General features: G+C 44.5%; 1 protein-coding gene across 1 annotated transcript in view; it reads left to right on the forward strand.

The window, feature by feature from the left end:
- GABRG3 (gamma-aminobutyric acid type A receptor subunit gamma3) overlaps positions 1 to 17,202 on the forward strand; it is a 569,129-nt gene that overhangs the window by 347,744 nt on the left and 204,183 nt on the right. The window contains exons 4-5 of the mRNA XM_033190806.1: positions 14,130 to 14,350; positions 16,099 to 16,181. Coding sequence (XP_033046697.1) covers positions 14,130 to 14,350; positions 16,099 to 16,181 — 304 coding nt within the window. The remainder of the gene's footprint in view (positions 1 to 14,129; positions 14,351 to 16,098; positions 16,182 to 17,202) is intronic.

Genomic DNA, 17,202 nt, shown 5'->3' on the forward strand with positions numbered 1-17,202 from the left:
TTATGTTAATGGGTGCACAATATAAATGGATATAATGGACTCACTTCATATTTAAAGACATACATATAGGCTAAGAATGACGGATGGAAAAAAAAAACAAACTCCATGCAAATGGCAACCAAAAGAGAGGAGGGGTGGCTACCTTTATATCAAGCAAAATAGGCTAATTCAAAAATGGCTGCAAGACACAAAGATGGCCGTAATGTAACGATAAAAGAGTCAATTCATCAGAAATTTGTAATATATACACCCAACATCAGAGCACCGAAATACATGAAGCAAACATTGATGGAACTGAAGGGAGACACTGGTAGAAATACATAATAGTAGGAGACTTCAGCACCCCATTTTCAATACTGGATAGACCAACCAGACAGAAAATCAACAAAGGAATAGTAGACTTGAGCGCTGTAAATCAAATGGACCTAACACGAATGTACAGAACGTTCCACCCAACGGCAGCAGAATCTACATTTTTCTCAGGTGCACATAAAATATTCCCCAGGATAGATCACATGTTAGATCACAAAGCAAGTCTCAACAAATTAAGAACAATGAAATCATACCAAATATATTTTCCAACCATAATGAAATGAAGTGGTATCAGTAGCAGAAAGAAAATGTAAAATCAGGCCGGGCGCGGTGCCTCAAGCCTGTAATCCCAGCACTTTGGGAGGCCGAGACGGGCGGATCACAAGGTCAGGAGATGGAGACCGTCCTGGCTAACACGGTGAAACCCCGTCTCTACTAAAAAGTACAAAAAACTAGCCGGGCGAGGTGGTGGGCGCCTGTAGTCCCAGCTACTCGGGAGGCTGAGGCAGGAGAATGGCCTGAACCTGGGAGGTGGAGCTTGCAGTGAGCTGAGATCGGGCCACTGCACTCCAGCCTGGGCGACAGAGCGAGACTCCGTCTCAAAAAAAAAGAAGAAAATGTAAAATCATAAGCATATTAAAATGAATATTTTTGAACAACCAATAGGTCAAAAATATCTTGAGACCAATGAAAAGGAAAGTATAACCAATACTTATGGGATATGGGGCAAGCAATACTGTGAGGGAAGTTTATAGTAATAAAGAAATAAACACCTGCATTACAAAGGAAGAAATATCCGAAGTAAACAACCTAACTTTACATCTCAAGGCACTAGAAGAAGAACTACGCCCAAAAATAGTAGAAGGAAGGAAATAAAGATGAGAGGATAAAGAATAGAAAAACAATGGGAAAAATCCACAAAACTAAGAGTGTTTTAAAAAGATAAACAAAATTGGCAAACCTTTAGCTAGACTAAGAAAAGAAAGAAAAAAGAAACTCAAATAATGAAAATCGGAAATAGGTAAATGGGATTACATCAAACTAAAAAGCTTTTGCACAACGAAGGAAATGATCAACAGAGTGAAAAGGCAACCTTTAGTGAAGTCCTACAATTTAATATGTACAGTATTAATAAACTGATTTGAAAATGGGCTAAAGACGTGACTATACATTTCTCCCAAGAAGACATACACATCACCAACAGGTATATGAAAAGATGTTCAACGTCACTAATTATCAGGGAAATGCAAATCAAGACCGCAAGGAGTTATCGCTTCACATCTTACAATGGCTATTATCAAAAATTCAGAAGTCAGCAAGGGTTGGCAAGGATTTGGAGAAATTGGAGCCCTTCTACACCTTTGGGGGAATGCAGAATAATACAGCCAGTGCAGAAACCAGTATGGAGATTCCTCAAAAGTTAAAAATAGAACTACCATATAATCCAGCAATTCCAGCTTTCAGTATTTATCCAGAAACATTGAAATGATCTTTCAAAGATATCTTAGCACTCCAGTGGTTGTGGCACCAGTAGGAATAACCAAGATATGAAAACAACGTAATGTTCATTGGCACATGGCTAAAGAGAATGTAGTATATACATTCAATGGAATTATTTAACCTTTAAAAAAGAAGAAAATTCTGCACTATGTGACAACACAGTGAGCCTTAAGAACATCATCTAAATGAAATAACACAGTCACAGAAAAATAGTTATAGCATGATTCCACTTATATGAGTTATTGAAAATAATTAAACTCATGTAATCAGAGAGTACAATGGTTGTTGCCAGGTACTGCAGGGAGGGAGAAATGGAAAATTTCTAATCAACGAGCATAATGTCTCAATTATAAAAGATGAATAAGTTCTCTAGATCTAATGTACAACACTGTCACTGTATTTAACAACACTTAAAAAGTGTATCGTACGCTTCAAATTTGTTAAGACAGTAGACCTCATGTTAAGTGTATTTACCACAGTAAAATAAAATTTTTCAAAACCACTACCTATAAAGTGAATGAGTGAGAAATTGGACATTAAAATCAATAGTCTTATTTTTAAAAGATTTAAAAGGGAGAAAAGGAAACTACAAGGTAAAGTTATGTGCAACATCTGTAAGTGACAACAGATGAGCATGTCATTGAGACCTTTCTTTTAGTGAACTACTTCAAACTTGTGCTGAGTGTTTACTTTAGAGTGTCTAGATAAATCATAGGTTAAATAATTTAATGCCTTTAGCAATCAGAGAAGCCGGAACTCTCTTGAGAGGGACAAAATCTACATATTAAATACAGAACTACAAATCTGGAAGACTTATTGCAGTTTTCATAATATATGATCTTTCATGTATATGTAACCATTGCAGTAGAAGGTCTTGGTGTAAAATATAGTGATGTGTTTGGAGACACTTTAGAAAAAGGTATTGTCTAGACATATTCCCGTTACCATGAATTTTGGGTAATTGGACCTTGGCAAATTGGACCCTGAACACTTAAGAATTTTCTTCTGGCCGGGCGCGGTGGCTCACACCTGGAATCCCAGCACTTTGGGAGGCCGAGACGGGCGGATCACGAGGTCAGGAGATCGAGAGCATCCTGGCTAACACGGTGAAACCCCATCTCTACTAAAAAATACAAAAAACTAGCCAGGCGAGGTGGCGGGCGCCTGTAGTCCCAGCTACTCGGGAGGCTGAGGCAGGAGAATGGTGTGAACCCGGGAGGCAGAGCTTGCAGTGAGCTGAGATCCGGCCACTGCACTCCAGCCTGGGCGACAGAGCGAGACTCCATCTCAAAAAAAAAAAAAAAAAAAGAATTTTCTCCAAAGGCATTCTTCCTCTTATGGTGACAAATACAAGCAACATTATTTTTATTCACAGTATGAATACCCTATGAAATATTGCACTTTAAAATAATTTTGGTAATACCATTTTTATAAGATGCATTCATTATACAACTGTTCACTTTGCAAATAATTAAAATGTTCTTAGATTTATGTGCTGATTTCCTATGAAGTCTATAGGTAGCTTATAAAAGTATATATTCATTTACTTATGTTTTTTGATGTTCATTTCTCCTTTTGTAGCTCAAGCTACTTTATATCTTTGAAAATACCTATCTTTTGGTCTTTGTAGATGCAGCATTCCACATTATTAACATAACCTGGGAAGAGTTCTTTTTGTAAGCGTTTGTCTGATACATCTTGACAACTCTGAATGCTGTTTTCCTTTTATTGTACTTGTAAATTTCATTTCCTTATTCTGCTTTATAATTAAATGCTATTTCAGCAAACATAAAAAATGCAAAAATGGTTAAACTGTCTTCAAGTTGAAAAGAAAATGCATCTTTCTTGACACCACCTTTGGATAGAAAATTGGGAAATCACAAAGACTACCTCACAAGGTCATTGGTCAGATTAAAGAAATAATACCTGTCAAATAATATAGTAACTGCACAATAAATGTGAACTGCTTATGATTTAAAGTGTTTAAGATTGTAGTCCAATAGTATACTCTATGCTTTTAACTTATGAACATTTTTTTTATGTGGGAGAAATTCCCCTGAATGATGAGGAATTTGGTTCATTTTAGGTGGATGGAGTTTCCAGCATGCCGTTCAATTTCTATCAAGGCTATGGCTGTGAAACTAAGAGTGTGGTTTCATTAAATGGTGCTTTTCATCTGCATTAGTTTATGTGAGAAAGTGGTGGATTTTGTTTTTTCTTTTTTCATTCCAGTTTCCTTTCAGTTTCCAAATTAAATGCCCTTCTTAAATATTTGCAGAGAGTCTGAAAATTTTAGTGAGAGGAAGATTAACAAAGTCTCAGCAGTGTCTTGTGAGGTTACGAAGCACTGTCTATTGTCTGTACAGAAAAACCTTCTCACTTTTGCTAAGCCTAATCCCTGAATTTATGGTTTGCACTGCTTTGATTGATTTGTCTTTCTAGGTCAGAGGTGTTGAATTCTGGTGCCCTTTGGATCCCCTGCCCATCTTGATAATAATTTTCCTGGCCTCTCCTTGTGTATTTCCACCCCTCTTCCTTTCAGTCCATGCCAGCTCACATTTCTTCTATGTTTCTGTCCTCTTAGCCTGGCATGGCAACTCTGACTTCTCCACCCTCTCCATGGTGACCTCCCGAGGGTGCCATCTCCCGTAAGTCTTGCAGCGAGTTGGCACTGCCCCCCAATTCCATGGCAGGGACTGCTGGGAAGAAACGTCAACGGCATCTCCTCTGATGACCAGCTCAGGCTAATCCTGTTTGTTTTTACCAATGTGTCGTGGCCTGCTAGTATGCAAGCCTGGGAATCTGCTGCTGCCATTTCCTGTGATGGCCGCTGTTTCTCTTTATCTCAGTTTCTTCTTCAAAAGCCAGACTCAGCCAGACTTCCTTCAGAGGGGCTTTGTGTTTGAGAGGCCTCGCTAGGAGGCCCGTCCTCATCTTTGGAGAACTGGCAGCTGTCACAAGGCAGGGCTAAGAATATTCAGTCTAAATATTTTTTTAAAAGAACATTTCAGTCCGAGGGTAAAACGTGATTTGGCAATGTGATTTCACTTGGGATGGTCACCGACTGTGACCAACTTCACGCTGGTGAAGCATTTAGAATGACTTAAATCATTTTCTGATGGAAAAACCAAACCTTTTGGAGCTAAAAAAAATTAAAAAGTGATTAAGAGGTTTTTTTCAAGAAATCCCAGATGGGGCATCATTTTCCTGATTTAGACCCTGTGAGCAAGAAAGGCACGGAAAGACTTCTGCACATCCTTAGCTCACGCAGTTTAAATCGGCCACTGTTAACACGTCCTGCAATACAGCAACACTCACTGCGTTCAAAACACGAAACACTAAAGTGTGGAATCTGGAGCTTTTGCCGTTGTTGATAGGATAAAGAACCCATGCCCATTCTTCAAGGCTACAAAAGCCCTAAATTACTTACAATACAAACCGTGCTCCTGTCAAGCAGCTGCTACAGCTTCTCTTACAGAGTATTAGAGTAAACCAGCCCCGTTCTAATGCTCTCATGATTCCCTTCTGGGTGGCCGTGCACACCTATGAGCACTCTGGAAGGGCACTGAAAGCAGGAGCCCCGGGAGCCTGTGTGTTTAAATATTAAAATATAACCCAGTGTGGAATTGGAATCATTTTCTTCAGGCACAGGAAAGCCACATCTTTTTTTTTTCTCCTTCCACTCTTACCTTTATAAGGCCTTGTGTAAAACTGTGTCCCAAAGAGGAGCTTTACTTCTTTAACCTCATCAGTAATACTCACCATTAATAGAAAGGGTCCCCTCAGATGGGACTTGCACCTGCCGGGAAGGTGGGGCAAAGACCATGAGTCCCACCTCCTTCCAGTAGAGCTACCTGGGACACCATGTGATTATGCTCTGAATCACTAAGGGGAGGCCTGGGTCCAGCAGCTAAAACATCTGCTTCTGAGACAGTCAGAAATTCCACCCCCTCCCTGGCTCACATCCTGTGCCGACTGTGCCCAGGGAACATTGCGAATCCTCAAGTCAGGTTTTGAATCAGTGCATTTACTGTGGTTTTTTTTTTTTTTATCCTGGAGGGCATTCAAATGTTTGCAATATGTCCTCTTCACACTGTGTCTAGCTGTGGATCCCAGAAGAGTAGTTCCAGGAATGGGGGCTAGTACTAAGGGCAGAGCTCCACCTCCTGCTCCCTCCTCCTCTCTGGGGGTCTGAGGGTCCAAGGCTAGCCTCTCACTATTGCTGAATGCGGTCGTTAGAAACCATTTGGACCAGAGCACAGAAGCGTGGTGACCAGGACCTGGGAACACAGGAAATGAGGAGATGCTGGTCAGTGGTCCAGACCTGCAGTTCAGTTCTGCAGGTCTAAGGTACAGCAGGGAGCCTGTCGATAATACTGCATTGTGTGCTTGAAATCTGCTAACAATATTGTATACTTGTAACTGGCTAAGAAGGTGGATCATAAATGTTCTCACCACCAAAAAAAAAAAGGCGACTGTGAGGTGATGGATGTGTTAATTAGCTTGTACGTGAATGTCAAATCACATCATACACCTTGAACATAGAGAATTTTTATTTGTCAATTATAGCTCAATAAAGCCTGGGGGGAAAAAAATGTCTGAAACCAACCTGGGGTCCAGTGAGCCTCGGTCAGTGCTCTCTTGATGATGTGGAGGGATAAGGCTTCTTAGTTCCTATCTGTAGAATGGGGATATATTCATATTGTTGTAAACGTCGGGTAGAGTGGGGATATGTCAGTTATTTGGAATGTGGACTGACTCCTAGTAATTTGTAATAAGTGTAAGTTATTACCAACACAGGTCACTGCTGGCCGGCACTGTGGCGGGGCAGTCTCTGTGCAGAATATGCAGATAGTTGCGATAATAGAGTGTTAACATAAGGAGAAAAAATAATGAGTAATATACCACGAGGAGGGGCAGGCTGTTGGCAAATGTGCCAATGCCACGGGAAGATGGGAGCCAGAAGGGCAGAGAGGACTGGGGGAGGCCTGATAAGAGGGCGTCCAGGCGTGGGCAGAGCACCAACGGGACGGAGGAAGGGAGGTCTGTGCCCGGGTATTGCGCCAGTGCGTGCACCACGGGGGTACAGTAACGGGTTGGTTTGTAAGCAAGCATGGTACATACAGCCTTGAGTTTCATGCAAATAATATTAACCCTAATTCTGTAGGCTCTGGGTAGCCATGATACATTTTTGAATAACAGTAGTAGTTGGAGAATATAGCATCCGATGGGATGCGAATCTGAAAGCAGGCAGTGGGTGGGGGAGGGCAGAGGGAGAACTGCTAGGCAAGACAGGAAACCGAGAAAAGGCTGGATGTCTACAGCAACGTGCGAGGGGCACCTACTTCCACCGGAGGTCCTGGCCCAGATCTGCCAGCATCACCCAGTCCCCAGGGCCTCCTAGCCAGAGGCGAACTTATCGCAGAGCCTGTAAAGGTTAAGCCCGAGGACCCCTCACTAACAGAAGCCTTCTCCCAGGTCTTGGGGGAGGTCGTAGCTGTGTGTTCACTTGGTCTTTTACTGCCTGTGATATTTACAAGTGCAAGATGTTTTATGCAAGGCTGCTGTCTTTCACTCCTCTGACGTCCCCTGTCACCTGCTCCTTTTATTAAGGGCAGGTGATTATCACTTGGCTTAAGGGGATGCTTTTTCCAAACAAGGTTAGTGGAATATGGTGCACGGAGACTTCTGCCTAGGATGAAGTGCACCCCGATGTTATTGCTCTCAAAGGTCCAGGGTTCCAGAGGTGGGGGTGGCATGAAGGAGAAACCTGGAGCTCACGGCTCATGTATGGGAGCCCCAGACTTGACACGAAAGCAGCCTGAGGCTTTTTCCACACTGCAGAATCCTAAACATGCAGGTCCTATTTCCAATAATGCTACAAGTTTAAGTAAACATCTAAAAACTGTTTATAATGTAATTCTGCTTCCCCGTGCTGGAGGAAATAAATATATTCTGAGCCTTGGTCCTAAAAACTAATGTTATTAAATCCTTGTCATGGAAAGTCGTGATCAAAGAGCTTGCAGCCAAAAGATGCAGGGCAGGTGAGTATGATGAAGGCGGGCCAGTGATCAGATTAATACAAATAAGATCTATTCCTTTTAGATGTGATTTTTGTGGTATTTGCAGTTTTAAAATATTTACATTTTTCTCATTAGAAACAAATATTGATTTTTTCATAATTCATATTAATTTATATTAATGTTATAATTTTCCATTCTTTTCCTAAAAATGGCCTGGGTTGCATTAACATCAGGTGACTGACATGGCCTCATCAGGGGAGCCACGTGCCTCTCTGTGGCATCAGGCCGTCACTCCCCGCTATGCTTCCCCGGGCCTGTCACTAACCCTTCACAACCTGCCCTGCTTGGAGCAGCCTTGGTCCTCTGGGCTCTGATGTGGCTCTCTGACTGCTGCACCCCTCCCCTTTCCCACTTCAGCCTGGTGGTCTGGGGACCAGATCTCGCCCGGCCAACACGGAGCTCCCGTCTCTCCGACAGAGCCTCCTTGTCTGCAGGTGTCTGCCCTCTCGTGGTGCGGGGCCTTCACAGGGCACCCCAGACCCCACGGTGTACCTGTCCTCAAGGGTGTTAGTCTTTCTAGAAATCTAGCACAGTGCCCCACAAAGGACTCTTAATAAGGGAGGCGCCTGGGCTAAGCTGGGGAGAATGCTCAACCCGGCGGCAGACCTTGGGAACACCCTTGTGCCCATGAAGCAGGGACAGGGCCCCAGGGAGAGAGGGAGGCCCACCGTCAAAACCATGTTTCCCAGGACAAATCCGAATAAATAACACATGAAAGAAACAAAAAAACATGTATTTGAGTTGTACTTCCATACCTGAGAAGGAAGAAATAAAACTCATTTTATTCTAATCACTGCATTATACATTGTTAGAGAAGAAATCTGACCAACCTTAAATTGGCAAGGGCCTATTCCTACCATTTTGTAAAGAAAACAGCCAGTGGCTTCTTTTCCTGATTTGTTTATCTAACTCAAGCTAACGAGCTGAGGCCCAATAGGGGGAAAGAGGCTCCGTCCCCAACAAGTGTCTCCTACAACCAGAATCTCAAGGGTCCCATCCTGCGCTAATCTCCTTTTTCTCATTTGGCCCTCTTCTTTAATGAAGGAAGGGGCAAAAATGTGAGGAAATAATTTCCACATTTTCTAGAAGCTACAGATGGATATTGTGAAGAAGCATAATTTTTCTTCTGTTTTGTCAAAATGCTCCGCGTGTCGCAGTAATTCGTGGCTTATTTGGAAATTATTGAGCTCTGCAGTGACTGAGACAAATCATGAACTTGGGTTGTTCAAACCTGATGGTTTACACTGGAGGGTCCACACGAGTTTCATCCGTTAGTATTTCAGACACATTACTTTCATAGCATTAAGGAATTATATCGAATCTTTATTTTCAGATAGACATTGTAAGAATTTTTTTTCTTTGCCAAAAGGAAGGATGATTAATGCCATTACAAAGAAAGTTTATGAGAGAAATAAAAATATTTCCCTGTGGGTGGGAAGTGTTTCTTCAACATTTAGTCAAATGTAGACACAATAAAACATCCACACCACGCACAGCCTCACTCTGCGTTAAAGTGGTGTTCGTGGCAGGATTTCAGAATGAAGAAGAGCTTGCACCCCAAACACCGTAGGATGCTCCCCTCTGCTACAGGGAAAGAGCACGGCCGTGTGTGGGATGGGGGTGGGGATTCCCGCCTTGCTCTGCAAGCTTCCACCTCGTGGATGGTTCTCGAATACGTCATGCAGAATTCAGACCTGTGAAAGTCCTTCCAATAATGGAAGATGGGGCATAGGAAGAAGTCATCCCATCATGTTCTTCTTGCAAAAGTAAGAGAGAGAAATGAGAAAAAAAAGGAAAGTTAGTTTCAAGAGGGAAAGGCTCACTCTAGGCAGGGATACAGAAATGTAAAATTTCAGAGTTGGAAGGTTCCTTACATTTGATCGAATCTGACACTTGCATTGTACGTATGAGGAGACTGAGGCACAGGGAGGTAAAGCGTGTCACACAGTTTGTGAACAAGGTGCATGTGGAGGACACTTCTGCACGGATGTTCTTCCACACGTCCTGAATCTAACACCCAGACTCAGCTGCTGCTGCCCCTCTCAGTCGCATCCAGGGAAGTGGATTTGGGCTGCGAGTTTAGAGTAATTGGTACTTAGTAGCTGTGTGACTGGATGGAGGTTACTCAATGTCTTAGGCCTCAGTGTACCCTTGGAAGGAAGGGTGGTCGTTGTCTCTGTGTCAGGAACCCAGGCGCCTGTGCCTCCTGGGAGGGACGCTGGAACACGCCTTCCATCCAGCCCTGTGCTGTCCCGATCTCAAACTACAGCTTAAAGTGCTTTCTGGGGAAGGAGTCACAAAATGCTCCTTAATGGGGGTGGAGAGAGAAGATAAGGAGAAAAAGGGCAAACAAGAGGGCCCTGTTTGCTGGTCACTCTTTGTCTTACCTTGTGTATAGAATGAAAAGGCCCATTCAGAAATTGTTAGTGGAGGGTCCAGTAATTCAAAATACTTTTGATATATTGAGTAATGTTGGCAAAATTCTTCAAGTTTTCTGAGTTTCAGTTTCTCTGTTACACTTAGGTTAAACAAGCAAAAAGCTTTGAACAATTTCTGATTCTTTCCAGAATTCCGATGGGGCTTTTATAGAGAATATTGGCTACTTTGACATTATTGATCACATTGGCGGGCTCTGGATATGCTTTGTTCCTCAATCCAGTAAACCCGTGTTCAAAGAAAGAAGGAAGTAAAACTTAAAAATGCCCATATATGCCTCCCTGACCATTCTCACATACTGAATCTTACAGTATTGAATATGTTCTCTGTGCCAATATAGCCTGTTACACATTTTAGTCAGAAATCATCGTGAAGCCCAAATCCCACCAGGATGGAGGGAAGGTGGCTGTCAGCTCACAATCTGTTCTGCCTTTGAACTTGCTGCTTCACCATCTATATGCCTGGCTCACACGACACCTCACTGAGGTCTTGGCTTCGGTGTGGCCTTCCCATGCCTCCAGCACCTGCACACCCCAGCACCCTTTCCCTCCTTTCCCACTCTCAGTCTGGATGGGCTCCTCTGACAAACTGCTCTGGATGCTTCTCACCCAGGGCCCGTGGTTCACGTGAGTCAGCAGAGCTCTGCTCCACATGGTCCCTCAGGGCCTGAATGGGTGAGCAGGTCCCACATGGGCTCTTCCAGGGCCCTCCTAGGAGTGGCACACACCACTCTACCTGTGTTTCACCTTCTCATGAGTGAGGTGGCCACACCCAGCCCCAAACGGGAAATAGTCCCATCACACGCCTCAAGCAGGGAAGCCGCGGTATTTGGCGAACAGCACCAGTGCCTGTCATGATCTGTATCTCGCCGCTGAATATTAGCTTATCTCTTTCTCATCAGAGAAAAATGCACTTCTCCCCTCTTCAAGGGAGGCAACTCAAAAGGTCAGCCTTGTCCTGGCCCAAGGTCAAGGTTGTGTATCCATAGATATACCTGTCCTGGGAGAGACATCAAGTCTGGATGTGGTTTTCTTTGATCCACTGACCTGTCAACGCAGAAGACCTGTCTGACCTCCCTCCCGCTCCAAACACGCAGTGTGTGTCCTAAGGTGGAAAGGGCCCGCCTGAGTCTCCACTGGGCAGATCCTGATGGGCTGGGTTCCCGGAGGTGAGGTTTTTCTTAGATTCAGCTCTAACTCTTTCCCTAGGGCAGGGCCCCTGACGCATGTTTTCTCTCTGACTCTTGCCTCCATTGTCTGGGAATGTATTCTTTTGCCATTAACCATTTTTGCCGTGGTAAAGTGGGCGTTGGATAATACACCTGCCTTGGGGTCCAAGCAGAGGCTGCCGTTTGCCCATGGAAGACAGGCAGGCAGCAGTGCCCTTCAGTCTCAGGGAGTCATTTTCCTTCCTGACGTGTGGTTCCTTTGGCAGAACTTCCTTAACACTGAGCCAACTTTCTGCCTGCGGCCAGCCTCACGTGTGCACAGCCGCGTCTGAGTTCTCTTCTCCGGGCAATGCCAAGAGCTGCTGTGCCTCTTTGCTTCTGCAGGCCAGCACCACTCCCTCTCCCCGCTTTACTCTGGTTCTTTCTCTCTGAAGTATAAGGTGTCTGGGCCCTACAGCCTTCAGTGGAAGGGCCACACCTAGTTTCTTTCCCTTGAGCCACATTTGCATAGTTAAAGACGTTACAGGGTGGCAACTTAATCCATTTAGAGGCTTTAGCAATGGGTGTGATCATTTCTGCCACGTTGTTTCAGTAGGCTTTGGCACTGCAAGCTGTGCTCCGTGTTCTGCTGTCGAGGTGAGGACGAGAGGCACTTGCCTCTCCCAGCCCCGCCAGACCCCAAGTGCACTTTGTCTTTCTTTCCTCTTTTATAACAGCTTTCAAATCACCGGGTTCTTTTGGAGATAATTTCCTTCCTGTGATAACTTACCAAGCACAGAGAATAGCACTCAACGCATTCTAATTACCATTCCTTTTCCCACCTCTGCCCAGAGAGCTACCCGCTCCTTAGACGGGTTCTGTCTCATTAGAGGTTTTGCCCATGTGAGACACCAGGCGTCTGGCCTCCAGTCCCACATTCGTGAGCCCCAAGCATCAATGCTACCTGCTTTCGTTTCGTTTCACCACTCTTTGAGCCCCATTTTTGTATCAGTCAGCACGTGCTAGGTTATATGACAGAAGCACACATGCACACACTTATACACGCTAACACACACACCCTCACTGGTTCAGAGTCTGTCGGCGAGAGGCAGGCCACATTTTGGAAGGCGGGAACGAGGCTGAGGCCATTCATCCCCAAAGGCACATTCAGACAGACACATGGACTTGGGAGGGTCCGTCTGGTTGCTGAGATGCCACACATGACCCGCCATGGCTGCTGAGCCTTGAGAGGCTTCTGGAAAAGCTTGCCGAGAACCTGCTCCCAGCTGCTGCTTTCCTGCCGTTTGCTCCCCCAACTGCGCAAATGCTTACGCGAGACTCACATTGCCTGTTCCATAATTCCCTCTGTGCTGGATGCCTGGATACCTTTTGTTTCCTCTAACTTGAATCCTTAGTAATGCACCAGCCTTATTTTTGTGTGTGGCGTGAATGACCACCAGCCTATTTATTTAAGGCCTGTCTTCCCTGAATAGAATATAAACTCTGGGGGGGGGCGTTTCTTGTTGGCACAGGGCTGGGTCTTCCTTGGTTTGAAAAGCGTGGCATACTCAGTGAAGGAAAGAAATGATGAATGAATGCATTAGTTAATGAAAGACCAGTTGAATTATAACCTGAAATTGAATTGCCTATCACGGAAAGATTCTAAAATGGGAAACTCAATGGAAACGGTAAATATGGGATTTGTTGAGAATCACAAAATTCAGATTCTGCAAAAGTGATACATTTATAATAGCTAATGCATAACAAAAATTATGAAAGGTGTAAAAATCCCTTACAATCAGCCTCTACATCCCTCTTACCATGAACCTAAAATAATTCTTTAAACTGTGATGAGGGGAGTGGCCTGTGAGGCAGCCCAGTCTACAGGCACTTCTTTGGGTCTCCTCGAGTGCCCCTAGGCTAGAATCAGCCTTGACTATTTGATGGCTGCAGTAAAGTCTTACTGGGCACCGTGAACACTGCAGTGGCTTCAACCCTGGGCCTTTGCCTCTGTAATTTGTACCTGTTCAGCCTGCACTTGGAATCAGCACTTGGCTTGGGTGGCTGTCCTCTCTACAGTTCTTGGTTGTATTTTATTTCTTACTTTTCTTTTTGTTTTGCTTTTTGTTGTTTGAGAAGACTCAAGTACAAATAGTCATAACTATTATGTGACCGAATATGCATGGATCACTTGCTCTCTGCCAGGCACTAAGGGTGCTCATTTAATCACTTCCTTTTATCTTCATAACACCTTGAGGAGGTGGATGCTATTGTGTCCCCCACTTTACAGATCAGAGAATCGAGGCTCCAGTAGGTCCTGCTACCTGTCAGGGCTTGGACTTGTGAGCCTAGGGTTTGCCTCCACACCCTGAAACAGATTCTACTGTCTCCCTTAGCTCTTCTTCATACTTCATATATTTATTGCAACTTAAGATTTACATTATGTCACATGATGTTACTATACTGTTGACGAATAATGTTGGTCATCATTCACTGAGTGCTTGCCATGTTGAAGCAGTCTCTATCAGAAAGAGAACTGGGGAGGTGAGGATGTCGACATGGAGAGAACACAGAACGTTTGACAAAGAGAACAAATTATACAGAACATTTATTAACAGAACTGCCTTGCCTCTCCTTCTGCTCTGTTTCAGGAATACCAAATTGACATATTTTTTGCTCAGACCTGGACAGATAGTCGCCTTCGATTCAACAGCACAATGAAAATCCTCACTCTGAACAGCAACATGGTGGGGTTGATCTGGATCCCAGACACCATCTTCCGCAATTCGAAAACCGCAGAGGCCCACTGGATCACCACCCCCAACCAGCTCCTCCGGATTTGGAATGACGGGAAAATCCTTTACACTTTGAGGTAAGATGCTGCGTCGATCTTTGATTACTCCTGATTTAAAATGGGATCCTTAATTTGAATCGTTGTAGGAATGAGACCCGATGTTCATCTCTAAGTCTATTCTCTTTCACGTGAGACATGCTACAGCATCCTGAGAAAGTTGGCCCTCATGCCACACGTGTAAAAGTAAAAGCATACAGGTGATCCACGGAGAATATAAGCTCATTTCTTCAGAATCCATTTCTGCTGGAAGTAGGCTGTGAAAGTTATTCTTAACACATTTACGCCGTGGGTCCTCTTACCTAGGAAAAGACAGATGTCGGCGCACTGATCAACAAGTGCAGTTTGAGTGAATCTGAGCCCACAAGGAAGATGCGGAGAGTAGCCCCTTTCCCACGCACATCCCTGAGGGAAGTGGCAGCTCCCCGGAGTGTGTCCTCCCAGAGGCAGGGAAGTCTTCGAAGAAACCCAGAGAGGGAAGGGAAACTGAGCTTCCAAGAAGGGAACTGACTCGCCCATGGTCACCACTGGGAGCCTGTCTCTCCCAGCTCTTTCTGCTGGGATGGTCAGCGTCTAACTGAACACACGGCAACACAGCACCTGCAATGACGGGCCCTCCGCACTCCTGTCTGCTCGCCCAGCACAGGGACTGGACGGTCCCTCCAGCAGTGTCCTTTGAGCGGTTGGTGCTGCTCCAGAGGGCACTGCACTCCCTTCTTCCTGATGGCTCAGAAGCCCTGGGTGCATCTAGCCTTTGTTCTCACGGGCTCGCTCTCACTGGCCCAGGGCACAGGGCTCCTTCTTGCACCTGCTCTGTGGCTACATCTCCCCGCTCTGCTCTTTCTGCCTCAGGGCTTGACCCCGTCACTTTCCTCTCCTTACCCATCCTTACTGGCTTAGCTCATCCATCCTGAGAATGAAAGCCGTGTGCGTACTGAGATTTCCACAAAGAGAAATCTGATTCCTAACATTAAATAAATGTCCACAGCACACACATAGGCCCAGATGGACTTTAAAATAAGCAGACAGTGAGACAGCGTTAAAGTTTCAGGGAAATCCTCATTTTGCCAGGGAGGGAACAATTACAGCAAAGAAAAAAAAAAAAAGCCACAGCTGGAAACTGTGCCGATGAAATGCGTTGAGAGCTGGGGTTTGTAGGAGTTGTCTCCTCGCCAGTTGCACAGCCATGCACCGGAGACTCTGACATGACATAAAGCCTCCGCAAGCCAGGGCCAAGACCCAGCCAGTTCTGGGACCCCGTGTAGACCCTGAAGGATGAGACTACTGCCCTGGGAGGAGGCAGGGCCCCCATGTGACAGAGCCACCCCTTGCCTAGTGAAATATGGGGCAGTTGTCCAAACAGGAAATCCCCCAATGCGTGCATTAATTTGACATAATAGCTGTTTAGATAAACACACCAGTTTCCAAATGGAGGAAGGATTTAATTCAAACAGATTGACAACAACAACTTATAAAACAACAGTTGGTTTTGTCTCCTCTCTGACTTGGCGTGTATTTCTAGACACAGTTGGAATTTTACTAACTGGAATTCTCTGTGCCACTGATAGTTAAAAGCAAAACAAAATAACCCAACATGAAAGCAACACAGCACAGTCTCACCGTGAATGGTTCCCTGGCCAAGAGTGAGCCGCGTGTGCTGCCCTGGGTGACGGAACGGCCCTCCCCATCCCCACATGGGGTGCTGTAGCAGCCGCCAGCCTTGCCCTGTGCTGTTTGCTGACCTGGACTGACGCTTGGCTCTTCCGCAGGCTCACCATCAATGCCGAGTGCCAGCTGCAGCTGCACAACTTCCCCATGGACGAGCACTCCTGCCCGCTGATTTTCTCCAGCTGTGAGTACCAGTCCCGGCCCGGGGTGTGCATGCTGTGTGAGGGATGCCTAGCCGGGTGCTGCTTCTGTCAAACAGCCGTGCGATTGATCACAGCGTCCCCGCACACACGGATAAAACTGATGATGGTTTTGGTATTGAGTACCTGGGCATTTTCACTCTAGACCTTGTCGCATAAGAGCCACGTTACAAAATAGGTGATCTCGATAAGGCTGTGAGCAACTTGACCATCCATAACATGGAAACATTCAAAAACTGATCAACAGTTGATTTATCAAAGACCCTTATGCTAATGAGCTGTGCATACTATTCGGAAGTATACAAAATTCCTACGTAATATTTTAGATTTAACATTATCTTTTTAAAATTTATTTTTAATTTTTATTTATTTATTTATTTATTGAGACTGAGTTTTGCTCTTGTCGCCCAGGCTGGAGTGCAGTAGCACGGTCTTAGCTCACTGCAACCTCTGCCTCCCGGGGTTCAAGTGATTCACCTACCTCAGCCTCCTGAGTAGCTGGGACTATAGGCACGTGCCACCATGCCCAGCTATTTTTGTATTTTGTATTTTAGTATATTTGTATTTTTGTATTTTGTATTTTTGTATTTTTAGTTGGGGTTTCACCATGTTGGTCAGGCTGATCTCAAACTCCTGACCTCAGGTGATCCACCCACCTCGGCCTCCCAAAGTGCTGGGATTACAGGCGTGAGCCACTGTGCCCGGCCGATTTAGCATTACCTTAAAGTAAGGTAATTTGTCTACTAAGTAGAAAGATACAAATTTTTCTTTAATTTTACTTATATTTGTCTCATTGAACCATTGTAAGATGATTTAATTTTTCATAGTATTTTATCTTCCAACGTTTTGCTTATGGTAGATATCATAGTTATCAAGTAATCCTTTACAAATTCTTAAAGACAACATCTACTGCTAAGTATAAGGGTACATATAAAAGGAATATCAAATATCAAACCTATAAAATTTTTAAGTTAAAATCAAAATGGAAAGATATCTGGTGAATGA

This window comes from Trachypithecus francoisi, unplaced genomic scaffold (assembly GCF_009764315.1).
Source record: "Trachypithecus francoisi isolate TF-2019V2 unplaced genomic scaffold, Tfra_2.0 Lachesis_group3, whole genome shotgun sequence".
NCBI lineage: Eukaryota > Metazoa > Chordata > Mammalia > Primates > Cercopithecidae > Trachypithecus > Trachypithecus francoisi.